General features: G+C 47.5%; 1 protein-coding gene across 3 annotated transcripts in view; it reads right to left on the bottom strand.

The window, feature by feature from the left end:
• Positions 1-2,553: 2,553 nt before the first annotated feature.
• Positions 2,554-22,842, bottom strand: part of LOC144936483 (uncharacterized) — a 32,844-nt gene continuing 12,555 nt past the window's right edge. For all 3 annotated transcript variants that reach the window (XM_078863577.1, XM_078863578.1, XM_078863579.1), the window contains 7 exons: positions 22,345-22,495; positions 21,334-21,443; positions 19,811-19,977; positions 17,352-17,371; positions 16,914-17,050; positions 15,126-15,328; positions 2,554-13,475 (listed from right to left, as the gene is read on the bottom strand). In XM_078863577.1, coding sequence (XP_078719703.1) covers positions 11,527-13,475; positions 15,126-15,328; positions 16,914-17,050; positions 17,352-17,371; positions 19,811-19,977; positions 21,334-21,443; positions 22,345-22,495 — 2,737 coding nt within the window. In that variant the 3' untranslated portion in view covers positions 2,554-11,526. The remainder of the gene's footprint in view (positions 13,476-15,125; positions 15,329-16,913; positions 17,051-17,351; positions 17,372-19,810; positions 19,978-21,333; positions 21,444-22,344; positions 22,496-22,842) is intronic.

The following is a 22,842-nucleotide window of genomic DNA, read 5'->3' as shown; positions in this document are numbered from 1 at the left end:
CACCCAGCCCCTCCCGACCCTCCCCACCCAGCCCCTCCCGACCCTCCCCACCCAGCCCCTCCCGACCCTCCCCACCCAGCCCCTCCCGACCCTCCCCACCCAGCCCCTCCCGACCCTCCCCACCCAGCCCCTCCCGACCCTCCCCACCCAGCCCCTCCCGACCCTCCCCACCCAGCCCCTCCCGACCCTCCCCACCCAGCCCTTCCCGACCCTCCCCACCCAGCCCCTCCCGACCCTCCCCACCCAGCCCCTCCCGACCATCCCCACCCAGCCCCTCCCGACCCTCCCCACCCAGCCCCTCCCGACCCTCCCCACCCAGCCCCTCCCGACCCTCCCCACCCAGCCCCTCCCGACCCTCCCCACCCAGCCCCTCCCGACCCTACCCACCCAGCCCCTCCCGACCCTCCCCACCCAGCCCCTCCCGACCCTCCCCACCAAGCCCCTCCCGACCCTCCCCACCCAGCCCCTCCCCACCCAGCCCCTCCCCACCCTCCCCACCCAGCCCCTCCCCATCCTCCCCACCCAGCCCCTCCCCACCCAGCCCCATCCTCCCCAATCAGCCCCTCCCCACCCTCCCCTCCCCACCCTACCCCTCCCCTCCCTGCACGACGGACAGACGGACACAATAATCCCCTGTGGGCTGGTGTAACCAGGAGGTTCTTACCAGTAAAATATCAAAGCAAGGGGAGTGCGATGTTTGGGTCTCGCGAATGGGGGTGTTCGTGCAAGACGTCTGCGTTGTTCCACTCGCCAGCGTTCTCCTGGAACTGGGTGAGAATCTAGGATGGTGGCAGAGTGACCCCAGAAAGGAGATCGGGACATGAGTCGGTGGCGAGGTACACAGTTGAGGTCTTGGTTGATGGGTAGGTGGCTGTCGTTGGCAAGAAAACCTGTAAATCTCCGCGCAGGTCGCATGTGTCTGCGGATATATAATGTCAGAATGTTTACCAGAACAGCACGCCAGGGGCTTGCTGTCCTGGTAAACATTCTGCCAGGGGCGTGCTGTCGGTTTCAGTGTGTTCAAGCTATGATGTGCATTGCATCATTTAATAAAGCATCGAGCAGTGTTGTGTACACGCTCATAGACGAGGCTGGAGCGCAGTGACTCTGCCACTGAGTAGATCAGTGATCGGGCGGCAGCTCGCAGCGGAGACACTCCACAATCATTCCTGCACGTTTCTGTAGCGGGGCGAATCTTGATCCTTTCACAAATTTCTAACTCCCATTTAATATCTTGGAGTTGAGTCATTGTCCACTGGGCTGTCACAGGACACATCAATTGTGGGATATGTTGCATGGTTTTTCAGGTGGAAAGTACCTGTGGTTTTATAAGGATTTGGTCAGCCTCCAGCGACAAATATTCCTCAAATAAAGATATATATATCAGCTGTTAAGCGTATTGGCAATGGTCTGTTCCATGTCCTCCTGCCAGCGGGCCTTCGACACTTCACGTGGCCTCAAAGTGCACCTAAACTGGCACAAGCATCGTGGTGACGTCACCGCCACTGAGTGGTGAACCGCGGTTGTTGTTGTTATTGTTCTCGACGTTTGGGTCCGGTTCAGCAAGGGCTATATCATCCGCATATTATTAACTTGTAAGATGATATGCATGGCAGATCACTTATGTTAGAGTGACGGTGCTCGACCCGGGCCTTGAGGGAGGCCATTGTTCAGTTATTTTGAGGTTGTGTTTACCAGCGAGGTGGACCCTGAAGTCCAAGTTAGGTTGGAGTGATGTTGGCCACACCACCGTCTAATGTACCACTCCATCACTGGCCGCTACAGCACACGAAAACAATTGTTGACCACAATCGACACTGATCACTGTCTCAGTATCGAGGGATGATCTTTGCGAATCAGGATGAAAATTGAAAACATTGCTAAGACACACACGACGTTATAAAGGCCTGCAGCAATGCGATAACATATCTGACTACCACACAAAGAAGACTAGAAGTTCAACACGCCTGAACATGACACTTCGTACAGAGTATCACATTCTAGCGCTGTGCCGGAACACTAAGCTTGGTCCATACAAGAGCAGTGCATCTCCCCACAGCCAAGAAAGGTGTAAGCACGCAGAGGTCTCTCCCGCCATGTCAACCTTTGGCCCATCATGCTTTGGGGCATTGTTTTGTTGCAATTGTAGAAATCAGCGAAATGTTCCCTACCCAACAATAGAATTGGCCACACGTTATAAAAACAGGACCCCCCTTTGTCTATGGGTGTTGAGACTCAGTTGAAGCTTTCCTGGGCAAATTACCATTTTGCAACGTGACTGCGTTATTTCGCTCACCGTTTCAGGCCCGACGGTCATACGTTCCGATGGAGCTTTTGGAGGAAGTTCAGTCGACACGAAGTGACACGTCAGCCAAAAAGAGGCCATGGAGAATTGTATTTCAGTAGAACGTCACGGGAATAAAAACACCACTCGTAGTTTGCAAGTCAATAACTGTTTATTGACTATAATAATAGGGTTTATTAACTATTTTTAAAATGTTACCAGGTGAGGCCCACTGAGCTATATAGCTATTTTTCAGACGCGACCTGGCCACAAATGATAGCTCAACAAAGTTTTTATAGCAGCCAAATAATCTGAATCACGTGTTTCTAAATGTGGAGGGAAACCCCGGAGGAACCGGAGAAAGATCCACGCGACTCCAAATATGCAGGTGTCAGAATCAAACCCACGACCTCCTGTATATCAGGCGAGGGCGTTAACATCTTGCCACCGTATCGCCCCAACATTTATTTAAGCCCTAAATGTAATTTGTATTTACTTGAAGTATGACTAGGCTGATTTTCAACGTTTTCATTTTGTGGGAATAAGTATGAATTGGAAATGTTATTTTTTCAATTTTACATATGAATGAATGTTCTTAACTCCCGTTTGTCAGTTAAATGTAACTACAAAATGTTCCATAATTATATATTTTTTCCACAAACCTACAAAACAAATTCTGTGTTTGACGATTGTCACACCGCTATTAACACGAAGGTGTAATTCTATTTGGTAACCGATTGAGATCTGCGTGCAGATGTGTTCTTGGGAGTAGTTTTTTGTTTGTTTATTTTCCATGCAAAAAGCAGCTTCTCATAGCTGTTTAAACACGAGCAGATTGGAGGTGCGCATAACAGTGCCAAATCACATAGTGAGCGTAACTGTGGAAAATGGATAATGTATGTGTGTGCGTTGAACTTCTTTCGCACCGTACGTAGCCAACCGTGCTAATCGGAGGTGCGGACTAATAAATAATATATTTATGATATAATAATGAACTCATCGAGGACTGGAGAGCACTTGAATGATATCGACAGCTTTGCACCATGTATTCCACAGCACACGCAGATGGTTTCCTCATTTCCCCAAGCAAAGAAAAGACCTCAAAAACTAAAGTGCTGTTACATAACGCGAGGATCAAAACTATCTTGAGAATGTCCGTGCAATCAATTGCAGGTGACAGCGCATAAGATCGCATAACAGCTTTAATTATCAAACGCACCAACAGATTACACTTCCACACTGCTAAATACCTTCTTTGTACACCGCCTACAACAAGCAGTTTCCTTAAAAAATACCGACAAAATGAGAACTCTTGTTACCGTTACGCTGTACATCAAGTAAAAAAAACACACCCCAACCATCGATTGAAATGATGCTCATTTCCCCACCCCCCACCGGGGCCTGCGTGCCAAATGCTTTTTGGACAAGAGGGAGAAAAAAAACGTGAGCAAAAAACGTGAGAAAAACAAACCTCTGCGACGACAGCGGCGCAGAGGGAACGTGGCAAGCCCAACCAAGCAAGGGCACGGGGCACACACACACACAAGCATGCTACAGAGCCCACTGCGGAGGTGGTTGTGGTTTGCGCTGGACAGCTTTGTTCGGTGCGTTTTCAGGTGTTGGTTCGGAACGACGTCTTTTTGACGCCTCGCTCCGCATGCTGGGGGACGCTCCGGTTCCTGAAATCCAGTACCGAAAAAGAAGCTCCCACCAGCACGCGGCGCGAAACGTCGGACATCGTTCCCAAAAACAACACGCGGTAACAACCCGAAAACGCATCATCAGAGAGCTACGCTGAAGGACGCGCGAGGGGGCTAAGGCGTGTGTGTCGTGTTCAGCAGACTCGATGGATTCCACGAGTGACTGAAAGAACCAGACCTCAACTCGTGGCAATTAAGGTCGTGCGGAGGATTGCTGCGAGAAGAGAAATAAATAGGAATCGGCTTCCCGATCTGGATAAAGCAAATGGAATTCACGAAGCTAAAGAGAGAAATGTTTACATTTGATTTACAGTTGCAACTAATCAACAAATCGAATAAACTCTGCCAAGAGAAAATACATTATCCATGATTGATTCCTTCGTGAGCAGGTAAACACCCTTTGCACCAAATTACATTTTTTAGATTAATTTAATTAACAATAGTAGTTACCATATTTGTAATAAGATTTGTAAGTTTGTTACAATTCAGCATAATTGGATTCGCTGTTAATTCGGGGTGGAACGATTCAATAAGTTTTCTGGTTCACGATTGGGATTAAATTACAAAAATATAATGCAACCGGTGATTGTAGTGAGTGCTGGTGGTTGGAGGGGGTAAACTCATGACATGCAACATACACAAACACAGTGCAATTCTCACACGTGTGATTAACTGCAGCTCTTGTGAACTTAAGGGGTGACACCGATGCAGAAAGTGTTTGTATCTCGCTGAAAATGAAGGCACACTGCTGTATATTTACAACAGCAACACGCTGCTATTTAAAAAGGGAAATGTTTTTTTTTTAAAGATTTGTGTAGAAAATATTTGAAATTAAAGGTGAAAACTCGTACACGATGACTCGTGTGCAAAATGCATTGACGGATCTATTGTTTAACGGTTCAAGTAAGTTAATTTATTTTTTTCTTTAGGTCAACGGTAGGAACAAATCAGCACCGGGGAAAAAAACATTGCAAACGTGACGGCACTGTCCGAGACAAACCAGGCAGTGCATATCGAAGCCACAACTACAAATGTGACAGTGTGATGCAACACTGACAAAGCCAGTCAATGCGAAACGATAACGACAAGACTGTGTGACAGAAAACAAATCCCTTGAACCAATGATGACCTTGAATCATGACAATAGAATCGTAGGAAGCGAAAGGGTTGAAGATGTTATGAAACCCACTCAACATTCCTCCCCCAAATCTTGTGGAGGGCATGGGCAGAGATAACACTCGGTCCCACTCACCAGCCACATCTGCTCACAAGTGCTTGGGGATCCCCAAAATATATTAATTGACCATGTGCTCGGTACTGCCTAAGTTTAAACTACAATTAAAGTCTGTTGTGATTAAATTTCCAATTTTTCGGAATCAACCGGAGAGTTGTATTGCAAAGAGGCATTTTTAATGTTTGCTGCCCCTGATGTTGAAACACTTCAATGTTAGCTGGAAGTCTGGCCTCAATAATAAAAAAAACATCAAACTGGGTTTTTGCTCACATGCGAATATCGGTTTCAAGTCAGAAGCGCAAACACTTAACACCACCCCCACTCGATTTCAAACAACTTAGGCATAGCCTCATGGAAAAACCTGCCCTGCAGACAGACACCGCAAATTGAAAAATACGAGCCACGACCTCTAAAAAGCCTTGGCCATGCTCTTTTAGTTTTTCTCTGTACATTTTTTATTATTATTAAAGGAATTAAAGTGAATCTATGACAAGTAGGTAGTTTGAAGATTATATTCTTGGGACGTGCATGCAAGGTTCTAGAACCAACTATGTACACCTCAATATACAAGCTGTGGCATCAGCAAGTGGGTACTCATGCTCACTGTTAAAACAAGTATTGATAAAACCAAGTAACATAGGTTGTAATGATTGTCTCTGATAAAGTATTACATTGACGTTTCAGTCGTGGCCTTATCTACAGATATGTTTTTGAATTGTATTTTTGTTACGTCACAATATTAAAACTGCTAATTATACAAAATATAGAAATGTTTTATATGTACAGCGGTGCACACTCATATACAGACCAACGCAGTAATGCCTGGATTATCCAGCAACACAAACTTAATATACTTCTGGGTGCTTATTGTGCGTTCATCAGCAGAAACATGCTACGGTAGAGCAAAGCCGGAGATGCAACAGTTTGCATATTTATGGACGTCAGAATCAATTTGTAGGAATGCAATTCAAAGTGTGTCCACCTCAACGCACTTTAGCTTCAGCAGTCATCAAAGCACAACGAACACTGAAGCACATACCAAAGCATGCCTTTTACGACAGCTAATAAAAAAAAGTGTGAACTATGAATGCGTTTTATTTTTGGATCAAGTGGAATTTAAGTGTAATTTTACACGTTGGCGTTTCATTCTGTAATTGCATTTGTACTATGGACAAAATTACGTTCATTGTATATGGTGTCATAAATTATGGTATTTGTCAATGTCCTCTGCCACGATAGACTTGCAATTTATAGACATTTTGCCAAGTGGCCATTTATTACTCTCTGAATCGAATGCCACTTGTAAACGACCAAAACCCCCCAGTAAGTGTTGACTTTGTCCGATACCATGGCTGGGTATTGCAGAGGGTCAGAGCTTCCGATGGCAAGGCTGCAAGTCAAGACCGTGGCCAAGAGCCGAATCAAACCATCATCCCTCCGCCGCAGATGACTACCAACGGCGTAGAATCGACAGCGTTCGGCCTACGAGCACCACCCCACGTTAGTTTGAATAAGGCAGTGTTCTTCACTCATTTTCAGAGGGGGGGCACTTTAGCCGATAAGACATCATCAGTGTGAGGGCCGCCACACGTTGGACACAATTGGGATTTGACAGCACGATGATGGGGGGGAGGGGGGGTATTGTCACTCGTTGCGTAGTCGGGGGCTGCATGTCAGGGGTCGCACTAAAGGCCACCAGTGGCCTGCTCGGGCTTTGCAGTGAAGGACACTGGAATAGGGACACTTTGGCGCGACGTCTCTGCTTGCTCGGAGCCATGTTTTACATAAGCGTTCAGAAAGTGGCAATTCCATATTTTCACGTTGACCTTGACCTTCTTTCGCACCGTAAGTAGCCAACCATGCTATTCGGAGGTGCATAATCAATCACAGGATGAGCTATGGACACAAGGCAAAACAACAATAGAATTAATGTTTTGCTCTCACACACAACGTCAAAACTGAAGTGCCTTCTTGCTCAACAGAGTAATGGCATGGAACTGATCTCTAATTTGATGACATTGAGCCTGGGTAGAAATGCCACATAACCCTGGCAGGGGCCAGAGGATGACCACTGTTAACTACCCTCAAAGTGGTACTCATCTTATAGAATGGGCTGAGTCTTCCCCCCCACCCCAAACTAAAATGAATCTGTAATTTAAAATACAAGTCGAGTGGTCCAACCACAGCGCCACCCTAGACATGCAGCCATGATGAGAAAGGCAGGAGGAGAGGTACTGTGTGTTGATGACAAGCGAGCTGCGACACTGAAGAACTGAATGGTGGGAGCATTCAGCCTTAAGCGATCATGTTTGTTCGTACAACCAAATGTGTGGCCGCACCTGTAGCATGTAGCAGTCATGCACCACCATCCCTATTAAACCCCGAATCCAAAGCAGGCTCTCGTATCCAAGGAGATGCAAAATACAGCCCATAAGTAGATCTACATTTTATATTTAAACTTGCCAAGCAGCGGCAACATTTGTTGGACACTTTAGCGCTTAAGTCAACTTGCATGATGCACTGAATGCCTTGGCATTCCAGTGTGCCTGCTTTACACAGGCGATCTATATTCGTATGCCACCGTTCACTCCGTGATGTTATTTTCCTAATCGCTGTGGTGATGACACAGGCAATACTTGGGTCACTGAAAAAAAATCCAGGGTTATCTCTGATATTTTTAAAAATATATAATTATGACTCGCTCTCAGGATGCTGCTTTGGATGTTTGGCTTATTTCGAGTATTTTTGTGCGTGGGAGGAAACTGGAGTGCATAAACAAACCCAATGTGTACAAGGAGATAATAAAAATGGAGATGGGTCAGCAAATCTACTTCCTGCATTGTCTTCTCCTGTCTGCTAAGGGCACCCGCTGATGCGCATCTAATGCAACCGAGGACTCCATCTGCGTGCGATTCATCCACCCTGCCTCAAAACCACTTGACTACCTAAATGCATCACCTTTACCACAGCAGAGTTCAGACACTGCTAATGAGTAAGGCATTCGTTACGATGGAAACAACGCGAAACACCCCTGGTTCACACCAATATTGGTTGTGGCGGTATGAAAAGTTCCCGCAATAGATTTGCGACTTGAGCAGTATTGGTACAGCCCTATGAATCATTCACAAACTCCTGCCAGTCACCTCATCGTATGGCTCCAGAGTGTGTAAAAAAACACAGAGGGCCTCTCGAACAAAACAGAAGTTTCCCAGGTGCAATTATGCAGCGGATTAAGCGCATCACTGTAATCTGAGAAAGCCGTCGTGTAACGATTGTGCCACCACGTTTAACAGGCCCTTTGCAGGTTGGAACAAGCACAGCCAAATGCGTCATTTAACAAACTTGACGACACCACATTGTCCTTTGCATTCCTTTACGTTCCGAATTATCGACTGGAGCAACTATGCATTGGCATGTCGCTATGGTAAACAATGCTGTCGTACATGTATTATCAGTGCTCATGTATTAACAGAGAAGGTTTTGATGGTGATGTATAACATTTGGTTTCACCTCCGATTGACTGTAGACTTTTTCACGTGATTGGTCAAAGTGCTGCACCTGCCCTGCTGCACTGCACTATGATATAATCTAATTTATAGAGTGCCTTCACCCAAGGGCGCTTGGTACAGCTTACAAAACGATGACAGAAAATAATTATTTAGATGGCAGGGGGCATAATAAAAATTGAGGAATGAGAACATTTGGTAATTGCACGATTCTTATAGTTCAAGACTACTGTGAAGGTGCTATGTTTCACAGTTGGCAGTAGTTTCACAGTAGAGGGCAATGCTTCTCAGTGGAATCCCAATTGAATTATTTGCAGGTAATTTTTAAAATGTAAAATTTGGACCTTAACCCACGCCACACAAATGGGCCTATTCTTTTCGAATGACGTCACGCGTTAGAACACCTGCAGTCCGGTACCCTTTTGCCAGTATCAAGATATTGAATGTTGCAAATAAACCACAATGACAGCTAGAGTATCGCACAGTCAAAACCACGACGACAATAACGGTGTTGGTAAGAGGCTCGATTTGTAGAGTCAATGTACAGACCCCATTGCTGCTACGTAAAGGATTAAGCCATACATAATTTTACCTTTTCATTTGGCTGGCCACACTTTAGTATAACAAACAAAACAAGGCAATCCATAAGCAAAAGGAACAAAATATACTCACATGAGGATCGTCCTGGAAAAAGTCGACACTCATTTTAATATACCCCACACTAACCTCATTGGAACCAAATAGAAACCTTTCGCAAGGAATCAAGTCAGCATTCACTACACGTACTTGTGGTGAACATGCAAACTGTGGTAATATATGAAGTTTTCTCCGTTCTGACACTGGTGAGGCTAGGCCCTATAGAAGGCTGTCACTGGTGTAGGCCAATCAGTTTCAAAGACAATGCATATATTATCAGAACATGTTGGTTTGCATGTTAACCACAAGTACGTGTGGTTAGCGCGAAATTGATTCCTTGCAAAAGGTTTATATTTGGTGTTTGAACATCTTAACACCTTGTTAAACTCACTTTTTGCCAGTTTTTATTGCATCTCCTCACATAATTCACTCTGTTCATTCGCTCAATCCACCTAATCTGGATGAAACTCAACTTTCTGGAAAATTATATTTTGTGCGATCAATATTTTCCAGGACACTTCTTACATGAACAATTGGCTAATCCTTCTGCACGGATAGCGGATTGCTGCAAGTTGTAACTCGTCAAACGTCAAAGCACCTCTCATTTGAACGCAGGTGGATGCATGCACAGTAACCACTCACACCGCATTGCCACTGGAAAGGCTTACAACAGCCTTGGTGGATACTCACAAGATCAACCCTGCACACCGACAAAAACTATAAAAACATTTAAATTAACAATCGTAACATCATTAAACCAGTAACCAAATACGGTATATGGCCACCATGGCCAACGCTCTTTCAAGTAAAATCAAAGCAAGTAAAATTTCTGTGTTTAAACTTCAATTTAATTATTTTGGTTCACGTGCAAGGGGCGTTTGAAAATGCTGTAAAAGATTAAATCATAATTGGCAATCAACTGAAGCAAAGTTGCTCTGCTTTACGCGAAGAGTGCCCAGTCAGAGGTGATGGCACTCCGTGTGTGGTCTGAACTCAATGCAAGTCAAATCTGTCACTGTGGGGGCCCACGGGAACACTAGAGAGGTCACTTTAATGCCATAAAGAAATAAAATGGCACCGAAAATAACTGACCATTTTTGCATCTACATCCATAACATGATTAGCTGCTGCTTAAAATTATTAAATTGTTTGTCTCAATTTTGTCATAACCACGGAGCACCAAAAGTGATGTAGTTTAACATTAGGTGTGCCTTTGTGCTGTTGCTAAAATGACTGACCAGCAATCGGGTTACGGAGTTTAAATTCTAGTTTGATCAACTCGGTCACCCATTATCCCTCCCCAGTCAATAAAAGGAGCACCACTTTGGGGGCAGTCAACATTGGTTGTCCTAAGCACCACCATGTCAATGGAGAATTGCTATTACTGCCACATGTTTGCAGACAAAGATGAGGGGGGGAAAAAGGCAATTGTTGACTCAAGATTGGCTTCAAGCACGTGACCTTTTGGAGAAATTAAAAAGTGACATTTCTGAGCAGGGTTGTGAAGGGCACTAGCCATTAAGACACGGCATTCTGAGAACACTGCATGTCTTTTAAAAAGCCAACTGATCAATGTGCCTTGAAATAGGACAATCCTGACTTCAAATGCTTGTGATATGGAGGTGACCTTGCACTTAGATTCAAGGAGCAATAACAAACAATAAAACACAACACGTTGTGAAAATACACACCATCCTCCATCTGTGCCACGCCCACACTGCTCTCATTGGGCCACCGACCCTCTATTCTTCACAAACAAAAGCAAAGTGTCTCCTGCAGGGCTTGAATAAACCGAGCCGGTCATAGTGCAAGTTTTGCCAGCCCTGTGTGAATGGAGCCCAACTCAGCCAATGTATTGTGTGACAATGACTTGCTGAAAATGTGTGGAACAGGGGTTGTTTAGAAAAAAAAGTGGAAATTACTCTGAGAAGTTAATAGTGTCCTTGAATATGATGGATGGTTGGGCGTTTCTATATGATATATGTGTTTACTGCAGTAAGATTTTGCAGCGACCATGATGAATGTGGTCAGCTTTATCCCAAAACACGGTGACGACACGTAGCTCAGCCATATTCACAGACGCTTGACAATGTCTGCAAACAGAAAGCAGCATCTATTATTGAACAAGTCCTCATGTCTCTCTCACTCTCTCCCACCGCTGCTGTACTAAATCCCCGCCTGGCAGCGTGCCATAATGTCAATGTCAATCGACTCCTTGCCCAGGATGAGGCGCAGCCGCTTGGGCTGTGAGAACGGCAGGAACGCAGGCACGTCCACCCCAGCGGTTCCCCTCTTCTGTGAGGATCCACCCCGCCTGTGAGCCTGTGCCCCCACCGCCGCTGCCGCCTGTCCGGCGGCGCTCACGGGAGCGGCGATGGTGGCTTCCGCTTCCGGCACGTCTTTGCGCGTGGAGCTGTGCTTGCGGATCTTGCGCTTCTGCAACCGCAGCCGTAGCTGCGTGGGGCCCGTCGGTCCGATCGACTTGTACACCAACACCTTTTTGCAGCCACGGCCTCGTTTTCCGTAGCTGGCAGCGCTGTGCAAGCCTCCGCTGAGCCGCACAATGCGCACTTTGGGCAACTGTGCGCGAACGACCGTGCTAGAGTCAATGCCCTCCAGGTGCTGGGTGGTAGCGGCGGTGGCAGTGGTGGTGGTAGCGGTGGAGACGACGCCATCGCTCTTCACCAGCACCGCCTGGTACTCGTCCGCGCTGTGCCGCCTCTTGGAGTTCCCTCGCCTCTCTGGGGCGATGCCACCCGTCTGCAAATCTGCTGCCGCCGGTGGCGAGGGCGTGGGAGATTTGGCGGTGCCGAGGCTGCCCCTCCTGCCGCCGCCGCACGCGTTTCGTTTCAGGGGCGAGAGCCGCAAAAGCTTTCCGTCTCCCCGCACCGGTCTCCCCGACGAGCGCTTCCTCCGCCTGGCGTCGCCGCCATCGACGTCGTCGTCGCCGCCGTCGCCACCGCCGCCGCCGTCACAATCGCCGTCCGGTCTTGGCGTGCTCCGGCCGACACTCGAGCGTGGGGTGGCCGCCCCCGCGCCGGCCACAATTTTGAGGAGATCCGAGTCGAAGTCCGGGTCGCCCTCCAGGATCCAGTTCTCGATGTCGGCCACCAGATTGCTGGAAAAGGGGGCCGCAGCCACGGCGGCGGCGGTGCTGCCGGGCGGCTCCCAGGCGACGTTCCGGGAGCCCGAGCCGGGCCCCGCGGGGGGGATGCGCAGCAGCGGGAAGCGCTTGGGTGGCGGAGTCACGGAGGTGCCGTACGCCTCGCCCGCCCTCGCCTTGCACTCGCGCGCATTCGAGACCGCCGGCTCGGCGGGCAGCGCACCCGCTCGCCCTCCGGCGCCGAAGCCCGTGCTGGTGCCGCACGCCGGCGACGGGGGCAAGCGGCCCCCGGCCGCGTCGCTCGCCTCGGTCGCCTGCAACGGCGCCTTGCACAGGCTGAGCGCGTCGGCGGCGTCGGCCAGCACCTCGCTGCACCCGGCCAGAGCCCCGCACGCCGGCGAAGGCACGGGACGGCCGTCGTCGGCGCCGTTGCCACGGCCGCCGGGCTCCCCGACGCGAGCCGGCCTCGCGGCGGGGTCGCGCGCCCGCCGCCCGCCGCGGCACAGCCGCTCAACGGCCGGGTCTTTAATCAGCACCACCTTGGGCTGTCGCAGGAGCGCCTGCTGCAGCAGCGCCTTCAGCCGAGCGGTGCCGACCGTCGCCAGCCCGTTCAGGCCGTTCCTCGGCCGCTCCCTGCCGTCGCTTCTGCCCCCGCCGCCTCCGCCGCCCGAGAGCCAGCGCTTGAGCGAACGCGGGGGCACGGCGGGGCCGGCAGGCGACGCCGTGGCGAGCAGCACGCACGGGAAGAACTCGTCGCACGGTGCCGTGGGGGCGCGCAGGCCGGCGGGCGAGCGGTACGGCGGCGCCGGTCGCCCGTCACGAGGCACGAGCCGGCTCGGCTGGCGCAGGCGAATGGCGGTGGCCAGCAGCTCCACAGCGTCGAAGGTCAAGTGCTCTCCGGAGGGAAGGAATGCCAGTCGGCCGCCGTGGTGGCTGCCGTGGTGGCTGCTGTTCGCCGATGCCCGCGCCTTATGTGTCGTCTTCTTGGGCGTGCACGCATTCTTGGCATTGGCTGCGGGTTGAGAGGGAGAGAAGATGGGGCAAGACCAGTGGTTAAGCTTCTCTCTTAAGGATGTTGCATCACCGGGTTAAGCTGAAAGAATAATGCACAGCCCCTTTGGGTCAATTCCCTGCCGGATGGAGGTGTCCCCATACTCCATTGGTATTGGGGATTGTTTGGCCAGACCATTGGGAGGTCGCAGAGAGTCCCAGGAACAGCTCAGATAAAACTTGCTATTGATGGTCAGAAATCAGAGGTCTACTCGACCTAATAATTCCTAATCTTCCCCCTAGCTCCTGAGGTGTGCATCTCATACATACTTGTGCACTATATGCAATGAGACACAGGCAAGTTTAGAAACTTGTATGGTTATCATATACTTGTGCTGCCACTGCCATAATCCTGTTAGCAAATGCTTTCTTAGCAGGGGTTCTCAACTTGCGTCTCAAGTCGCCTGTGGGAGCATGGGCCATATTGAGAGCGTCTTATTGCTGGGTAAAGAATTTGCAGTGATGAAGGATCTGTAATGGTAAGTACTGTATCCATACAGTAGAACTCCCTTAGATTCCACCGCCTTCATTACTATAGTTTTATTCAGCGGTATATGTGGTTGTTGTTGCTGCTTTGACTCTCAGGACATTGCTCACTATGATGAGGGGACCATGGGTTTTGTATAGCAGCTGAGAATAGTTTTTACCACCAATCGTGAAGAACTTGCTGATTTTGGAATGTAGCAGTTTTAGAAAAAGTGAATTCAGGCTCTGGCATGCACTGTTATAAAACTTAGAGGGGTTTGCAGATTTTTATTATTTAGCTGTGTTGGCAGAAGTTATTAGAATAAAAAAAATAGTAACATGTGTAATGGTTAAAATGACACCAAGTAAACATGACAATACTATAAATTCTAGATTTGAAGCTTTCGTGACTGCAAGGATTCATATTCTTAGGTTTTTTCGGTAAAGTCACGTAGGTAAAACATTAAAATTAATAAAAGTAAAATAAAATAAAAATCACGACGTTTCGGAGGCAACACAAGCTTCCGTCTGCAGGTGGAACCGTCACAGCCACGGAAGCTTGTGTTGCCTCCGAAACGTCGTGATTTTTATTTTACTTTTATTAATTTTAATGTTTTACCTACGTGACTTTACCGAAAAAACCTAAGAATATGAATACTATAAATGCTTTTAGGCAAATGCCAAACTTTTGTATTGGAAGAAACCAAATTAAGTGGTGGCTAGTGACTGAGACAAGCAGACACTGGGGACAGGTGGAAAACATTTTTCAAATTAGGAAGAACGTCAATATAAACGGTCTACATTTTCAAGTGCATTTACTGCGCCTTTAATAAAAGTGTTACGTACATGTCAAATAAATTTGAAAAAATTGTAATTTTGCAAATGAAATTATTTTTATTACGATGAACATCCCCACACTGTCCAGCATCAAGCACAGTGAAATAACCCACACTAGCCGTACACAGCGTGGGGAGGCCCTCATCCGGCGGTGGATGGACACAGGCACCGTACATGTACCGAAAGCTTCAGAAGAATACACGGTACGATAACAAGACCGGAAAATGATTGGCGATCGCGCGCGCGCACGACTGATGTTCACGAGCCAAAACTGGTGGCCGCTCGGTATTGACGGGAGCGAACGGCGTACAGAGAAGGCGGCGCGCGCTGCGCTGGGTGTCGGTGCCGCCGGGCATCCTGGAATATCTCCCGGCAGAATCCCTGCCGCCCACGCAGCTCTTCTTGAGGCGGTGCAGCCGCTTGTCGGTCTCGCGCAGGCGGTACGCGCTGTTGAGGCCGCTCGACGGCGCCTCCGATGAGCCGTCCTTGGGCTTGAAGGCGCCCTGGCTTCGCCTGCAAATGCGCAAGCAGAGCGACCACACACGGAGCGCGGCTGTCAGTTTCGCGTGGAACGTGTGTCCCCCCCCCCCCCCCTTCTGTTGGGCTCAGCTCTCAGCAAGGTGGAGGTGTGTGTTGCTTAGCCAAGTGGCTGCTAGAATTGGCAGGTGGATACAAAGTTCCATTACGCATGTTTCAGTGTCCACTTGTTATTTTTTGTGTCATCACCGATTTATGACAAAGCTATGCATTTTAGAATTTAAAAAAACTGGCAGATTCACATGTTCAGGGGAAACAACCTGCGGCTCTGGGAGACATATGCGGCTCTTTAAAGACCGCTTCTTCAGGTAAATTATTAAGGACCGTCTTGTATTCACATTCATTGCGGCTTTAGAAATTATGAATTGTTTTACCGAATTCGAAAAAAATGTCCCTTGTAATTTTGGTTGCCCGACCCCTGCACATGTTGATGAGAAGGTCACAACACATTACTTTATTGATTTGCCCCCTTGTTGATTTTGTAGTGATCACAAATATTACACAACATGTTAATCTGACCCAAGTTGTGTTTTCCTGCTCACTTTAGTAATGGCAGCGTTCATCTCGATTGGCTGTTCTGAGCCAGTGGTGGTCATTCCATATTACTACAATGGGAACTCGTCTCTCCAATATCGTCCATCTTGACCAGTTGAATATGAACTTGTAGTTTTTGGTCTGCATCTACTTCAGCCATAAGAACGAAAAAATATGAAAAACTTTTTTGTTACCTGACCAATGAACCTTTAACTTATTACATACTAGCTTTACTACCCGGCTTCACCCGGGACTTGGATTCACCATGCACGGCCGCCTTTGTCTCCCCAGTGGCGATGTTCACACACCACAGCAGTTAATCGTTTGAGGCTGAGCCAACCTAGGGGAGGCCCAGGACCGGTTCAAATAATTATCACCAGTAGTGGCCGTGAGCGGGAATCGAACTCGGGTCGCCGGGTTCGTAGCGCAGCGTACTAACCACTACACTACAATGCGTTACGCTTCCACATGCGCGGGTCACGTGACAGATTTGACGCCACAGCTCACTTGCTGTGCAAAAAGAGATATGCATTTAATCTTAATTTTAGAACTTTCGTGACTGCAGGAATTATTATTTGTTTCTTTCGGTTAAGTCACGTCTAAAGATAAAATAATAAATTAAATTAAATAATAGAATACGACGTGTTGCAATCGAAACGTCGTATTCTATTATTTAATTTAATTTATTATTTTATCTTTAGACGTGACTTAACCGAAAGAAACAAATAAGATATGCATTTTTGAGCTCCCCCCTCCCCAAAAAAAGTATTTTTATAATGTTTGCATGGTGTACAGTCTGGCAAGTACCCACATAGCAAATTTCCAGTTTGTTGCATGTCAGGAAGTACGCTAAACATTTTGAACAGACACACATTCACAACTTTGCCTTTTATTTCTATGGAGATGAAGAACATTTTTCGTCCTATTCAAAGGGCCAACCAGCCTGACATAATTGTGGATAATTGAGCGTTGCTGATGAAGCAATGCACACATGCGTGGTACTGCGTGGCACCGCATCGCGCCTTACCTCTCGCACGTGTGACACTCGCACAGCTCGTTGTTCTCCCCGAAGAAGCCGTCACCGTAGTAGCACGTGATCTCCTCTCCGGGATCCACATCACGCAGCACTTGCACGCACGCCGCGTCGCGTCCCGTCGACACAAACTGAGCACGCGCGCAGCACAACAACGACGACAGACACTTCCTTCTATAACAACAATCATCTCATATTCTTTGGGTCTGTTGATGAGGCCACGTAGATAGAACAAATGATAAAAATAACGTTTCGATCGTAACACAAGTAATCGTCATCAGGTGAAAAATATAGCGGGAGAGCTGCTGAGAATTTAAATATGGCGCTTCAAACGATGCAAATTACTCAATCGCTTAAATCGCCGCAAACGTTGATATCGTCAAGATGTTAAAACCGAGAATGGAAATTGAAAAATGTGCTCCGTTTACTCACTTTGCAACTTGGCCTGCAATCTGCAGCACACAGCGTGGCAGTATAAAACATGGAGAGAAACAGGAAAGATTGGTTAGCTTCAATTACACATCATTACCGTGGGTCACAGATAAATGTCAGAGGCTTGAGAGAAAGGTTTGCATCTGATATGGGAGTGGTGCAACAACAAAGCATGTCAGTATAGGTGACACCAACCAGGCAGCTAACTGCAACTCGTTGTTCCTTAGAGAAAGTCTTAATCGCTACCACGGCACCTTTTTAGCAAGAGCCAAATAAAATTACCGATGAGAAGTGAAAGCTGATGGTTAAGAACAATTGTTCTGGGGTTACACTCAACAACGCAAAGCGCAGGCAGTAAATAATACACCATGCATGCACTTAAATAATTATATTTAATCAATGTTATGAACAAGAAATAACTTCACAACTGGTGCGCTTTAATAGTGTTGGGCTGCCACAAACTTCTAAGCCTATATGAATCACATGTACATTCCAAGGATTCAATGGCAGTGCTTACAACTCAAGAGCCCAACTGATCTAGACATGTAAAGGTAGGGGAAGCAGTGTCCCAAGCTGGCCTGCATGGGGCTTGTTTGTGCTGTTGGATAAAACTGATGAGCAATGTGCAGCCAACCCCCGTGTCATATTAATCCTGACCAAGCAAAATCGAAAAGTCAATACCAATTAACATCGCAGCATTTACACATTCATCCAGCAGACCCTGTGAGTAAGGCCACACGCGTGGTTGGCTTTCCTATCAAACGCGTGTGTAGTTCGGACAGTAGGATACATGCAATACAACCACGCGTGTCGAGGGATTCCGGCACAAGGCTTAATTTTGCTGGCCACTCAAAAGTCAACTCAAGGCAGCGTTGATATTTTCAAAAGTTATTTTAACAATCGATGTCGAACATGGATAGGAACAGAGCGTTGCTGAAAATAAATGTGAATGCACGCCGTATGGAAAATTGTAACGACTCTGTGGCCTAGAACAATGCATCGATTTTCGGCTGTGCGAGCCAGCTTCTGTAAATCATGCAGATGACCTTCTTCTCCGAGACAATGCATTTTTTCATTGCCATTGCTGCTAGCGTCGCCACAACGAGGCTATGTCACTCCGACACATTAAAGTGAAAACAGAAAGCTCGGGAAGACAAGGACAATCTTATTAAAATAATAAATTTAATGCACACTAATCTGCTTATCGTCACACAGCTTCATGCCTGCTCATCTTCTTTGAAATAGGAACAGGGTGTGCATAGAGCTATGGGGACACGTCCCAATTTTTAAGCTTCACATTTTAGTTCCACGTGAGAGGGTGCCACAATCCCAGCTGATGGAACACGAGGCTTTTAGGACTTAAGCTAAAGTGTATCCCTGCTCGAGCAAGCAATGAGCCAGGTCTCATCTACAGTGGTGGAAATAAGCTGGTGATGAAAATTCCGCATTCCGATCGTGGGGGCCTAATCTCAAAACAGGGCAAGCCACTGTTTAACTTCCCAGTAAGTTCAACGTATTTTATCGACCCTGGAGGAATGATGGGCCGGGTCAATCCCTGACGGACGAGGATTTTGACACGTTTGAGAGTTGAGTGCTCCAAGCACAGCTACACATGGCCTGATTTAAACATTACTATTAGGGTTTTCTTCCACTGTATATTTCCCCCAGCAAACCATCCAAAGCTACTTCAGAATTGTACAAGCTCTGCGAGGTTGTATTCACTGGACTTCCATTAAGTGGCGGGAAAATTTTTAAAAATATAAATGTCCTATTTTAAGTCACGCGACTTCAGTAACTGGTCAATTTACAAAACAGATTTGTTTCTCTGCAATAGGCACTTGGTTTTACTGTAATGTGATTTATGTGTTGTTTTCACATTAGCATTATTATTAGAGCTGATGTCCCTGATGGAAGATTGTTATATGTAGATGTATTATTTCTCCATCAATGCAGAGTAAACCAATACATTTGAAAACACATCAAGGAAAAAAAACGTATTTTATATCCCAGTTATGAGTATGAACTGTTTTATTTATTATGGACAAAAATAATAATCTTGTTGACTTTAATATGATTTTGTTTGATCAAGTAAACATAACTGAAATATTGCCATCGAGGTCATCTGGATCAGAAACAAAAACAATGGCAAAATAATTGGAACAAAAGTTGAAAAGTGCACAAAAAAGAGCATGCAGATGGTGCATGCTTGGAATGATACTTAGGAGACGTAAAGTAGAACACATGGATCAGAGAGCAATAAAGGCACCACAAGTATGTAAACAAAAATAACATTGACCTGAACATCAAATTGCCTGTTAAGACAAGCAACTGGGCTTGGGAAAGACATGTCGCTGGAAGGGACGATGACTTATAGTCGAAACCAACAAGTGACGTGACCGCTGGGTGGAAGAAATGGACGCCCCAGTCCGCTCCCTCGAGGGACAAAGCGCCACACACACCGTGATTGATGAAGGCGGCTGGGCCCAGCCAGAGCTGTGCGCAGTTCTTGCGCGTCGAGTACATGACGCTGAAGTCGTTCTCGCCGTGCCGTAGAAGCAGCGCCTCCTCCTCGGGCGTCATCTCTGCGATGCAGCCGACCAGCAGCTCCATTTTCTCGTTTTTCTTCCTGCGAGCGAAGACGAAGAATCCAGCATGAGGTTAAGACTAAATTCGTCCCAAGGGACAAGCGCTGTTGGCGAGCCCTAAGGCCAACAAGGCTGTGACTCAGCACCACGCACGGCCAGTTGCTTTAATCTCCGTGCCGATGCTCAACCTGGGGAGAATAAAAGGCAAGCTAATGAAAGCAAAATACAGTTTAAGATACTACATATGCCACTGATATGCGTTTCCTAAAAACATGTATATGTACAGACCTTTGGTAAATCCACTGCTGGTGGAGGGCACCCCCAGGACCCAAATAGCTGATAATTGATAAAAGGGCATATGCACTTATAGACCACATCCAAAACATAATTCTTGGTTCCATGGCACGAAAACGGTGCTCCACTTAATAATGAATTAAACGAGCAATTTATTTAAATGCTGGCTCGTGAAGTAGAACTGCAATGCTTTCCGTTGCTTAACAAGAAATATCGCTGTTGGCATCAAGTCAGAACCAAACGTTCAGAGACCAACGCTCACACAACGTGCAGCACGGGACATTTTTTCACTGCGCAAGCTATCGAGCACATGTTAATCTCACCAAATAAAAGTTGCTGTGTATGTGCGTGTTTAAAAAAAAAAAGGCTTCAATATACAATTCGACACCACAGACACTCAATATACCTTTGTAAGAGCCACTCATTTGGCAGTCTTCGTAGCACAGAATGCTTTTACCAAGCACTGGCAGGTTTTACTATCAATGGAGTAACACCACAAATGCGCTATTCAAAAACACGTGTTACCACCCCACCCGAGAGAACGAGGTAGTGCTCTCATCGACATTTCTGACCTTAAACAGGCGGAGGGAATTACACAGTCATACGGCACACAATACTGGACATCTCGTGTTGGCTTTTCACAAAGTGATGCTTGCTTCACGAACCCCATAGGTATGCAGCGCTGCGTTCATTTAATTATTGCATTCGAATGCATTAACAGCACAAAAATAATAAATACTTATGTATGTAGAACTTTATTCGCACCATATGTAGCCAACCATGGTAATCGGAGGTGTGGGGGAAGGATAACAAACTAAACACAAAAAGCAGTTCGAAAGAAATAAGTTCTCAATCTAAATTCACAAGTGCGTAGCTCCAGTGGTTTCCAAATATCAGAAGGAAGATAAAATAAATCTAGCAATGACACAGCTACACAATGGTTTGCTCTTGTATAATTAGCACTAAATGCTGCTCTATTTTGAGGATGGACAAACACCCTTCCCTGTTGATTTGTTATCCGGTGCAAACAGTGATGATTGCGAGGCGTTGTGTGTGCTCTGTGTAAAAGCGTGCACACAAAAACTCTCCACGGTTGAACGAACCATTCTCGCGTGGCCACCACCTTGGCGCCGTTTTTCTCCGACGAGTATCGCGTGCACTGCTGGATCTCAAAGCCGCTCTCCGCCGTGAATATGCGGAGGTAGCGGAGAACCTGCAGTTGGCAAAGAGGAGAGAGATTAAGTGGCGCTGTCAAGATGAGGAACGCTCCTGTTTGCTCACGGGACTCGTAGATGTAAACGTTACGGTCAGTCCCACCTTCTCAGTAGGGAATAGGCAGAATGAACGCATTTTTATAGTTTGAGGCCAGATTTGGCCAGTCAGTCTTTCAGCCCTCTCTCTGCTCTGAAGAAAAGCCTCCGTATGTGTACATGTGCCAAAGTGATTTCTCACTCAATTGAGCATTGAAGTGAACCTCATCTCCCATTTAAAATCCTGAGCCATTGTAAGAAAAATCGTCACTTTCACCTATTCATAGGGCAATCACTGTTGACTTTTCCACAAAGCGGTACCGACTTTATCGAGCCCAGAGGGGTGGTGACCCGAGTGAACCCAAACAAGGATTTTAACTTGCGACCTTCCTATAGTTACCGGTGACCCGAGGCTTTGTGTGTGACTGCAAGCCTCGTAACACACACGGCTCGGCTCACATGGCTTCGTCACGAGAGACCTTCAATGAGCAGGCGAGGTCTTTTATGCATGTAAGTATGTCGAACTTCTTCCGCACCGTACGTCGCCAACCGTGCTAACCTGCTGCACCCATTTTATACCTTTGGGGTTAGGGATTTAGTTGGCTAGATTGGGGAACATTAAGAGGGCATATCATACATTAAAATGTTTAGGCCTAGTGACACCCACAGCGAGTGGTCCTAGGCTGGACAGCAACGCCCTTCATGGGAACCGCTGGCAAGGCACGGACCGCCGCCCCCCCCACTCCCAGCTCTAGTACTCGCTATAAAGATCGTGGTCGATCCGGGCTAGGATCGACCCGAGGAGGATCGGGCCCCCTGCTCCGGCGAGCAGGCTGCGTGCATGCGTGGCCCTGCATGCCGTACGTGCTCCTTGAAGATGCTCTTGTGCAGCAGGTGGTTGCGCGGCCACTCCCGGGCGCTGAGCGCGCGGTACGCTTTCTCAACGTCACCGTCCACACGCAGCTGCTCCGCCACCTTGCGCAGCTCCTCGCGGCGGCCCTTCACCGGCCGGAACCTGCCTCGCACCATACACACAGAAAGGTCAGCTTAATTAGGACATCGGTATGGCATACTAAGGTTGGCAGCCAGAAAGATGTGTGTATTTATATAACAGTGACAAAGATAGCCCTAATCCCATGTAGTATGCACAGGCTGTTGGGGACACTTGCTGTAAACGAGCACCGAAGGGCTATGGGTTAGCACCATGCCGGACTGGCTTTGTCTCCCTCGTTGGGACGTTCATGCACTGTAACAGGTACTCATTGCAGGCTGAGTCGACCTAGGGGAGGGAGCCCCAGGAACAGTTTAGATTCACCATTGAGGTTAGCCATGCACGGGAATCGAACTCGGGTCGCCGGGTTC

Source organism: Lampetra fluviatilis, chromosome 16 (assembly GCF_964198595.1).
Source record: "Lampetra fluviatilis chromosome 16, kcLamFluv1.1, whole genome shotgun sequence".
NCBI classification, from domain to species: Eukaryota; Metazoa; Chordata; class Hyperoartia; order Petromyzontiformes; family Petromyzontidae; genus Lampetra; species Lampetra fluviatilis.
This window is presented reverse-complemented; position numbering and strand designations above follow the sequence as displayed.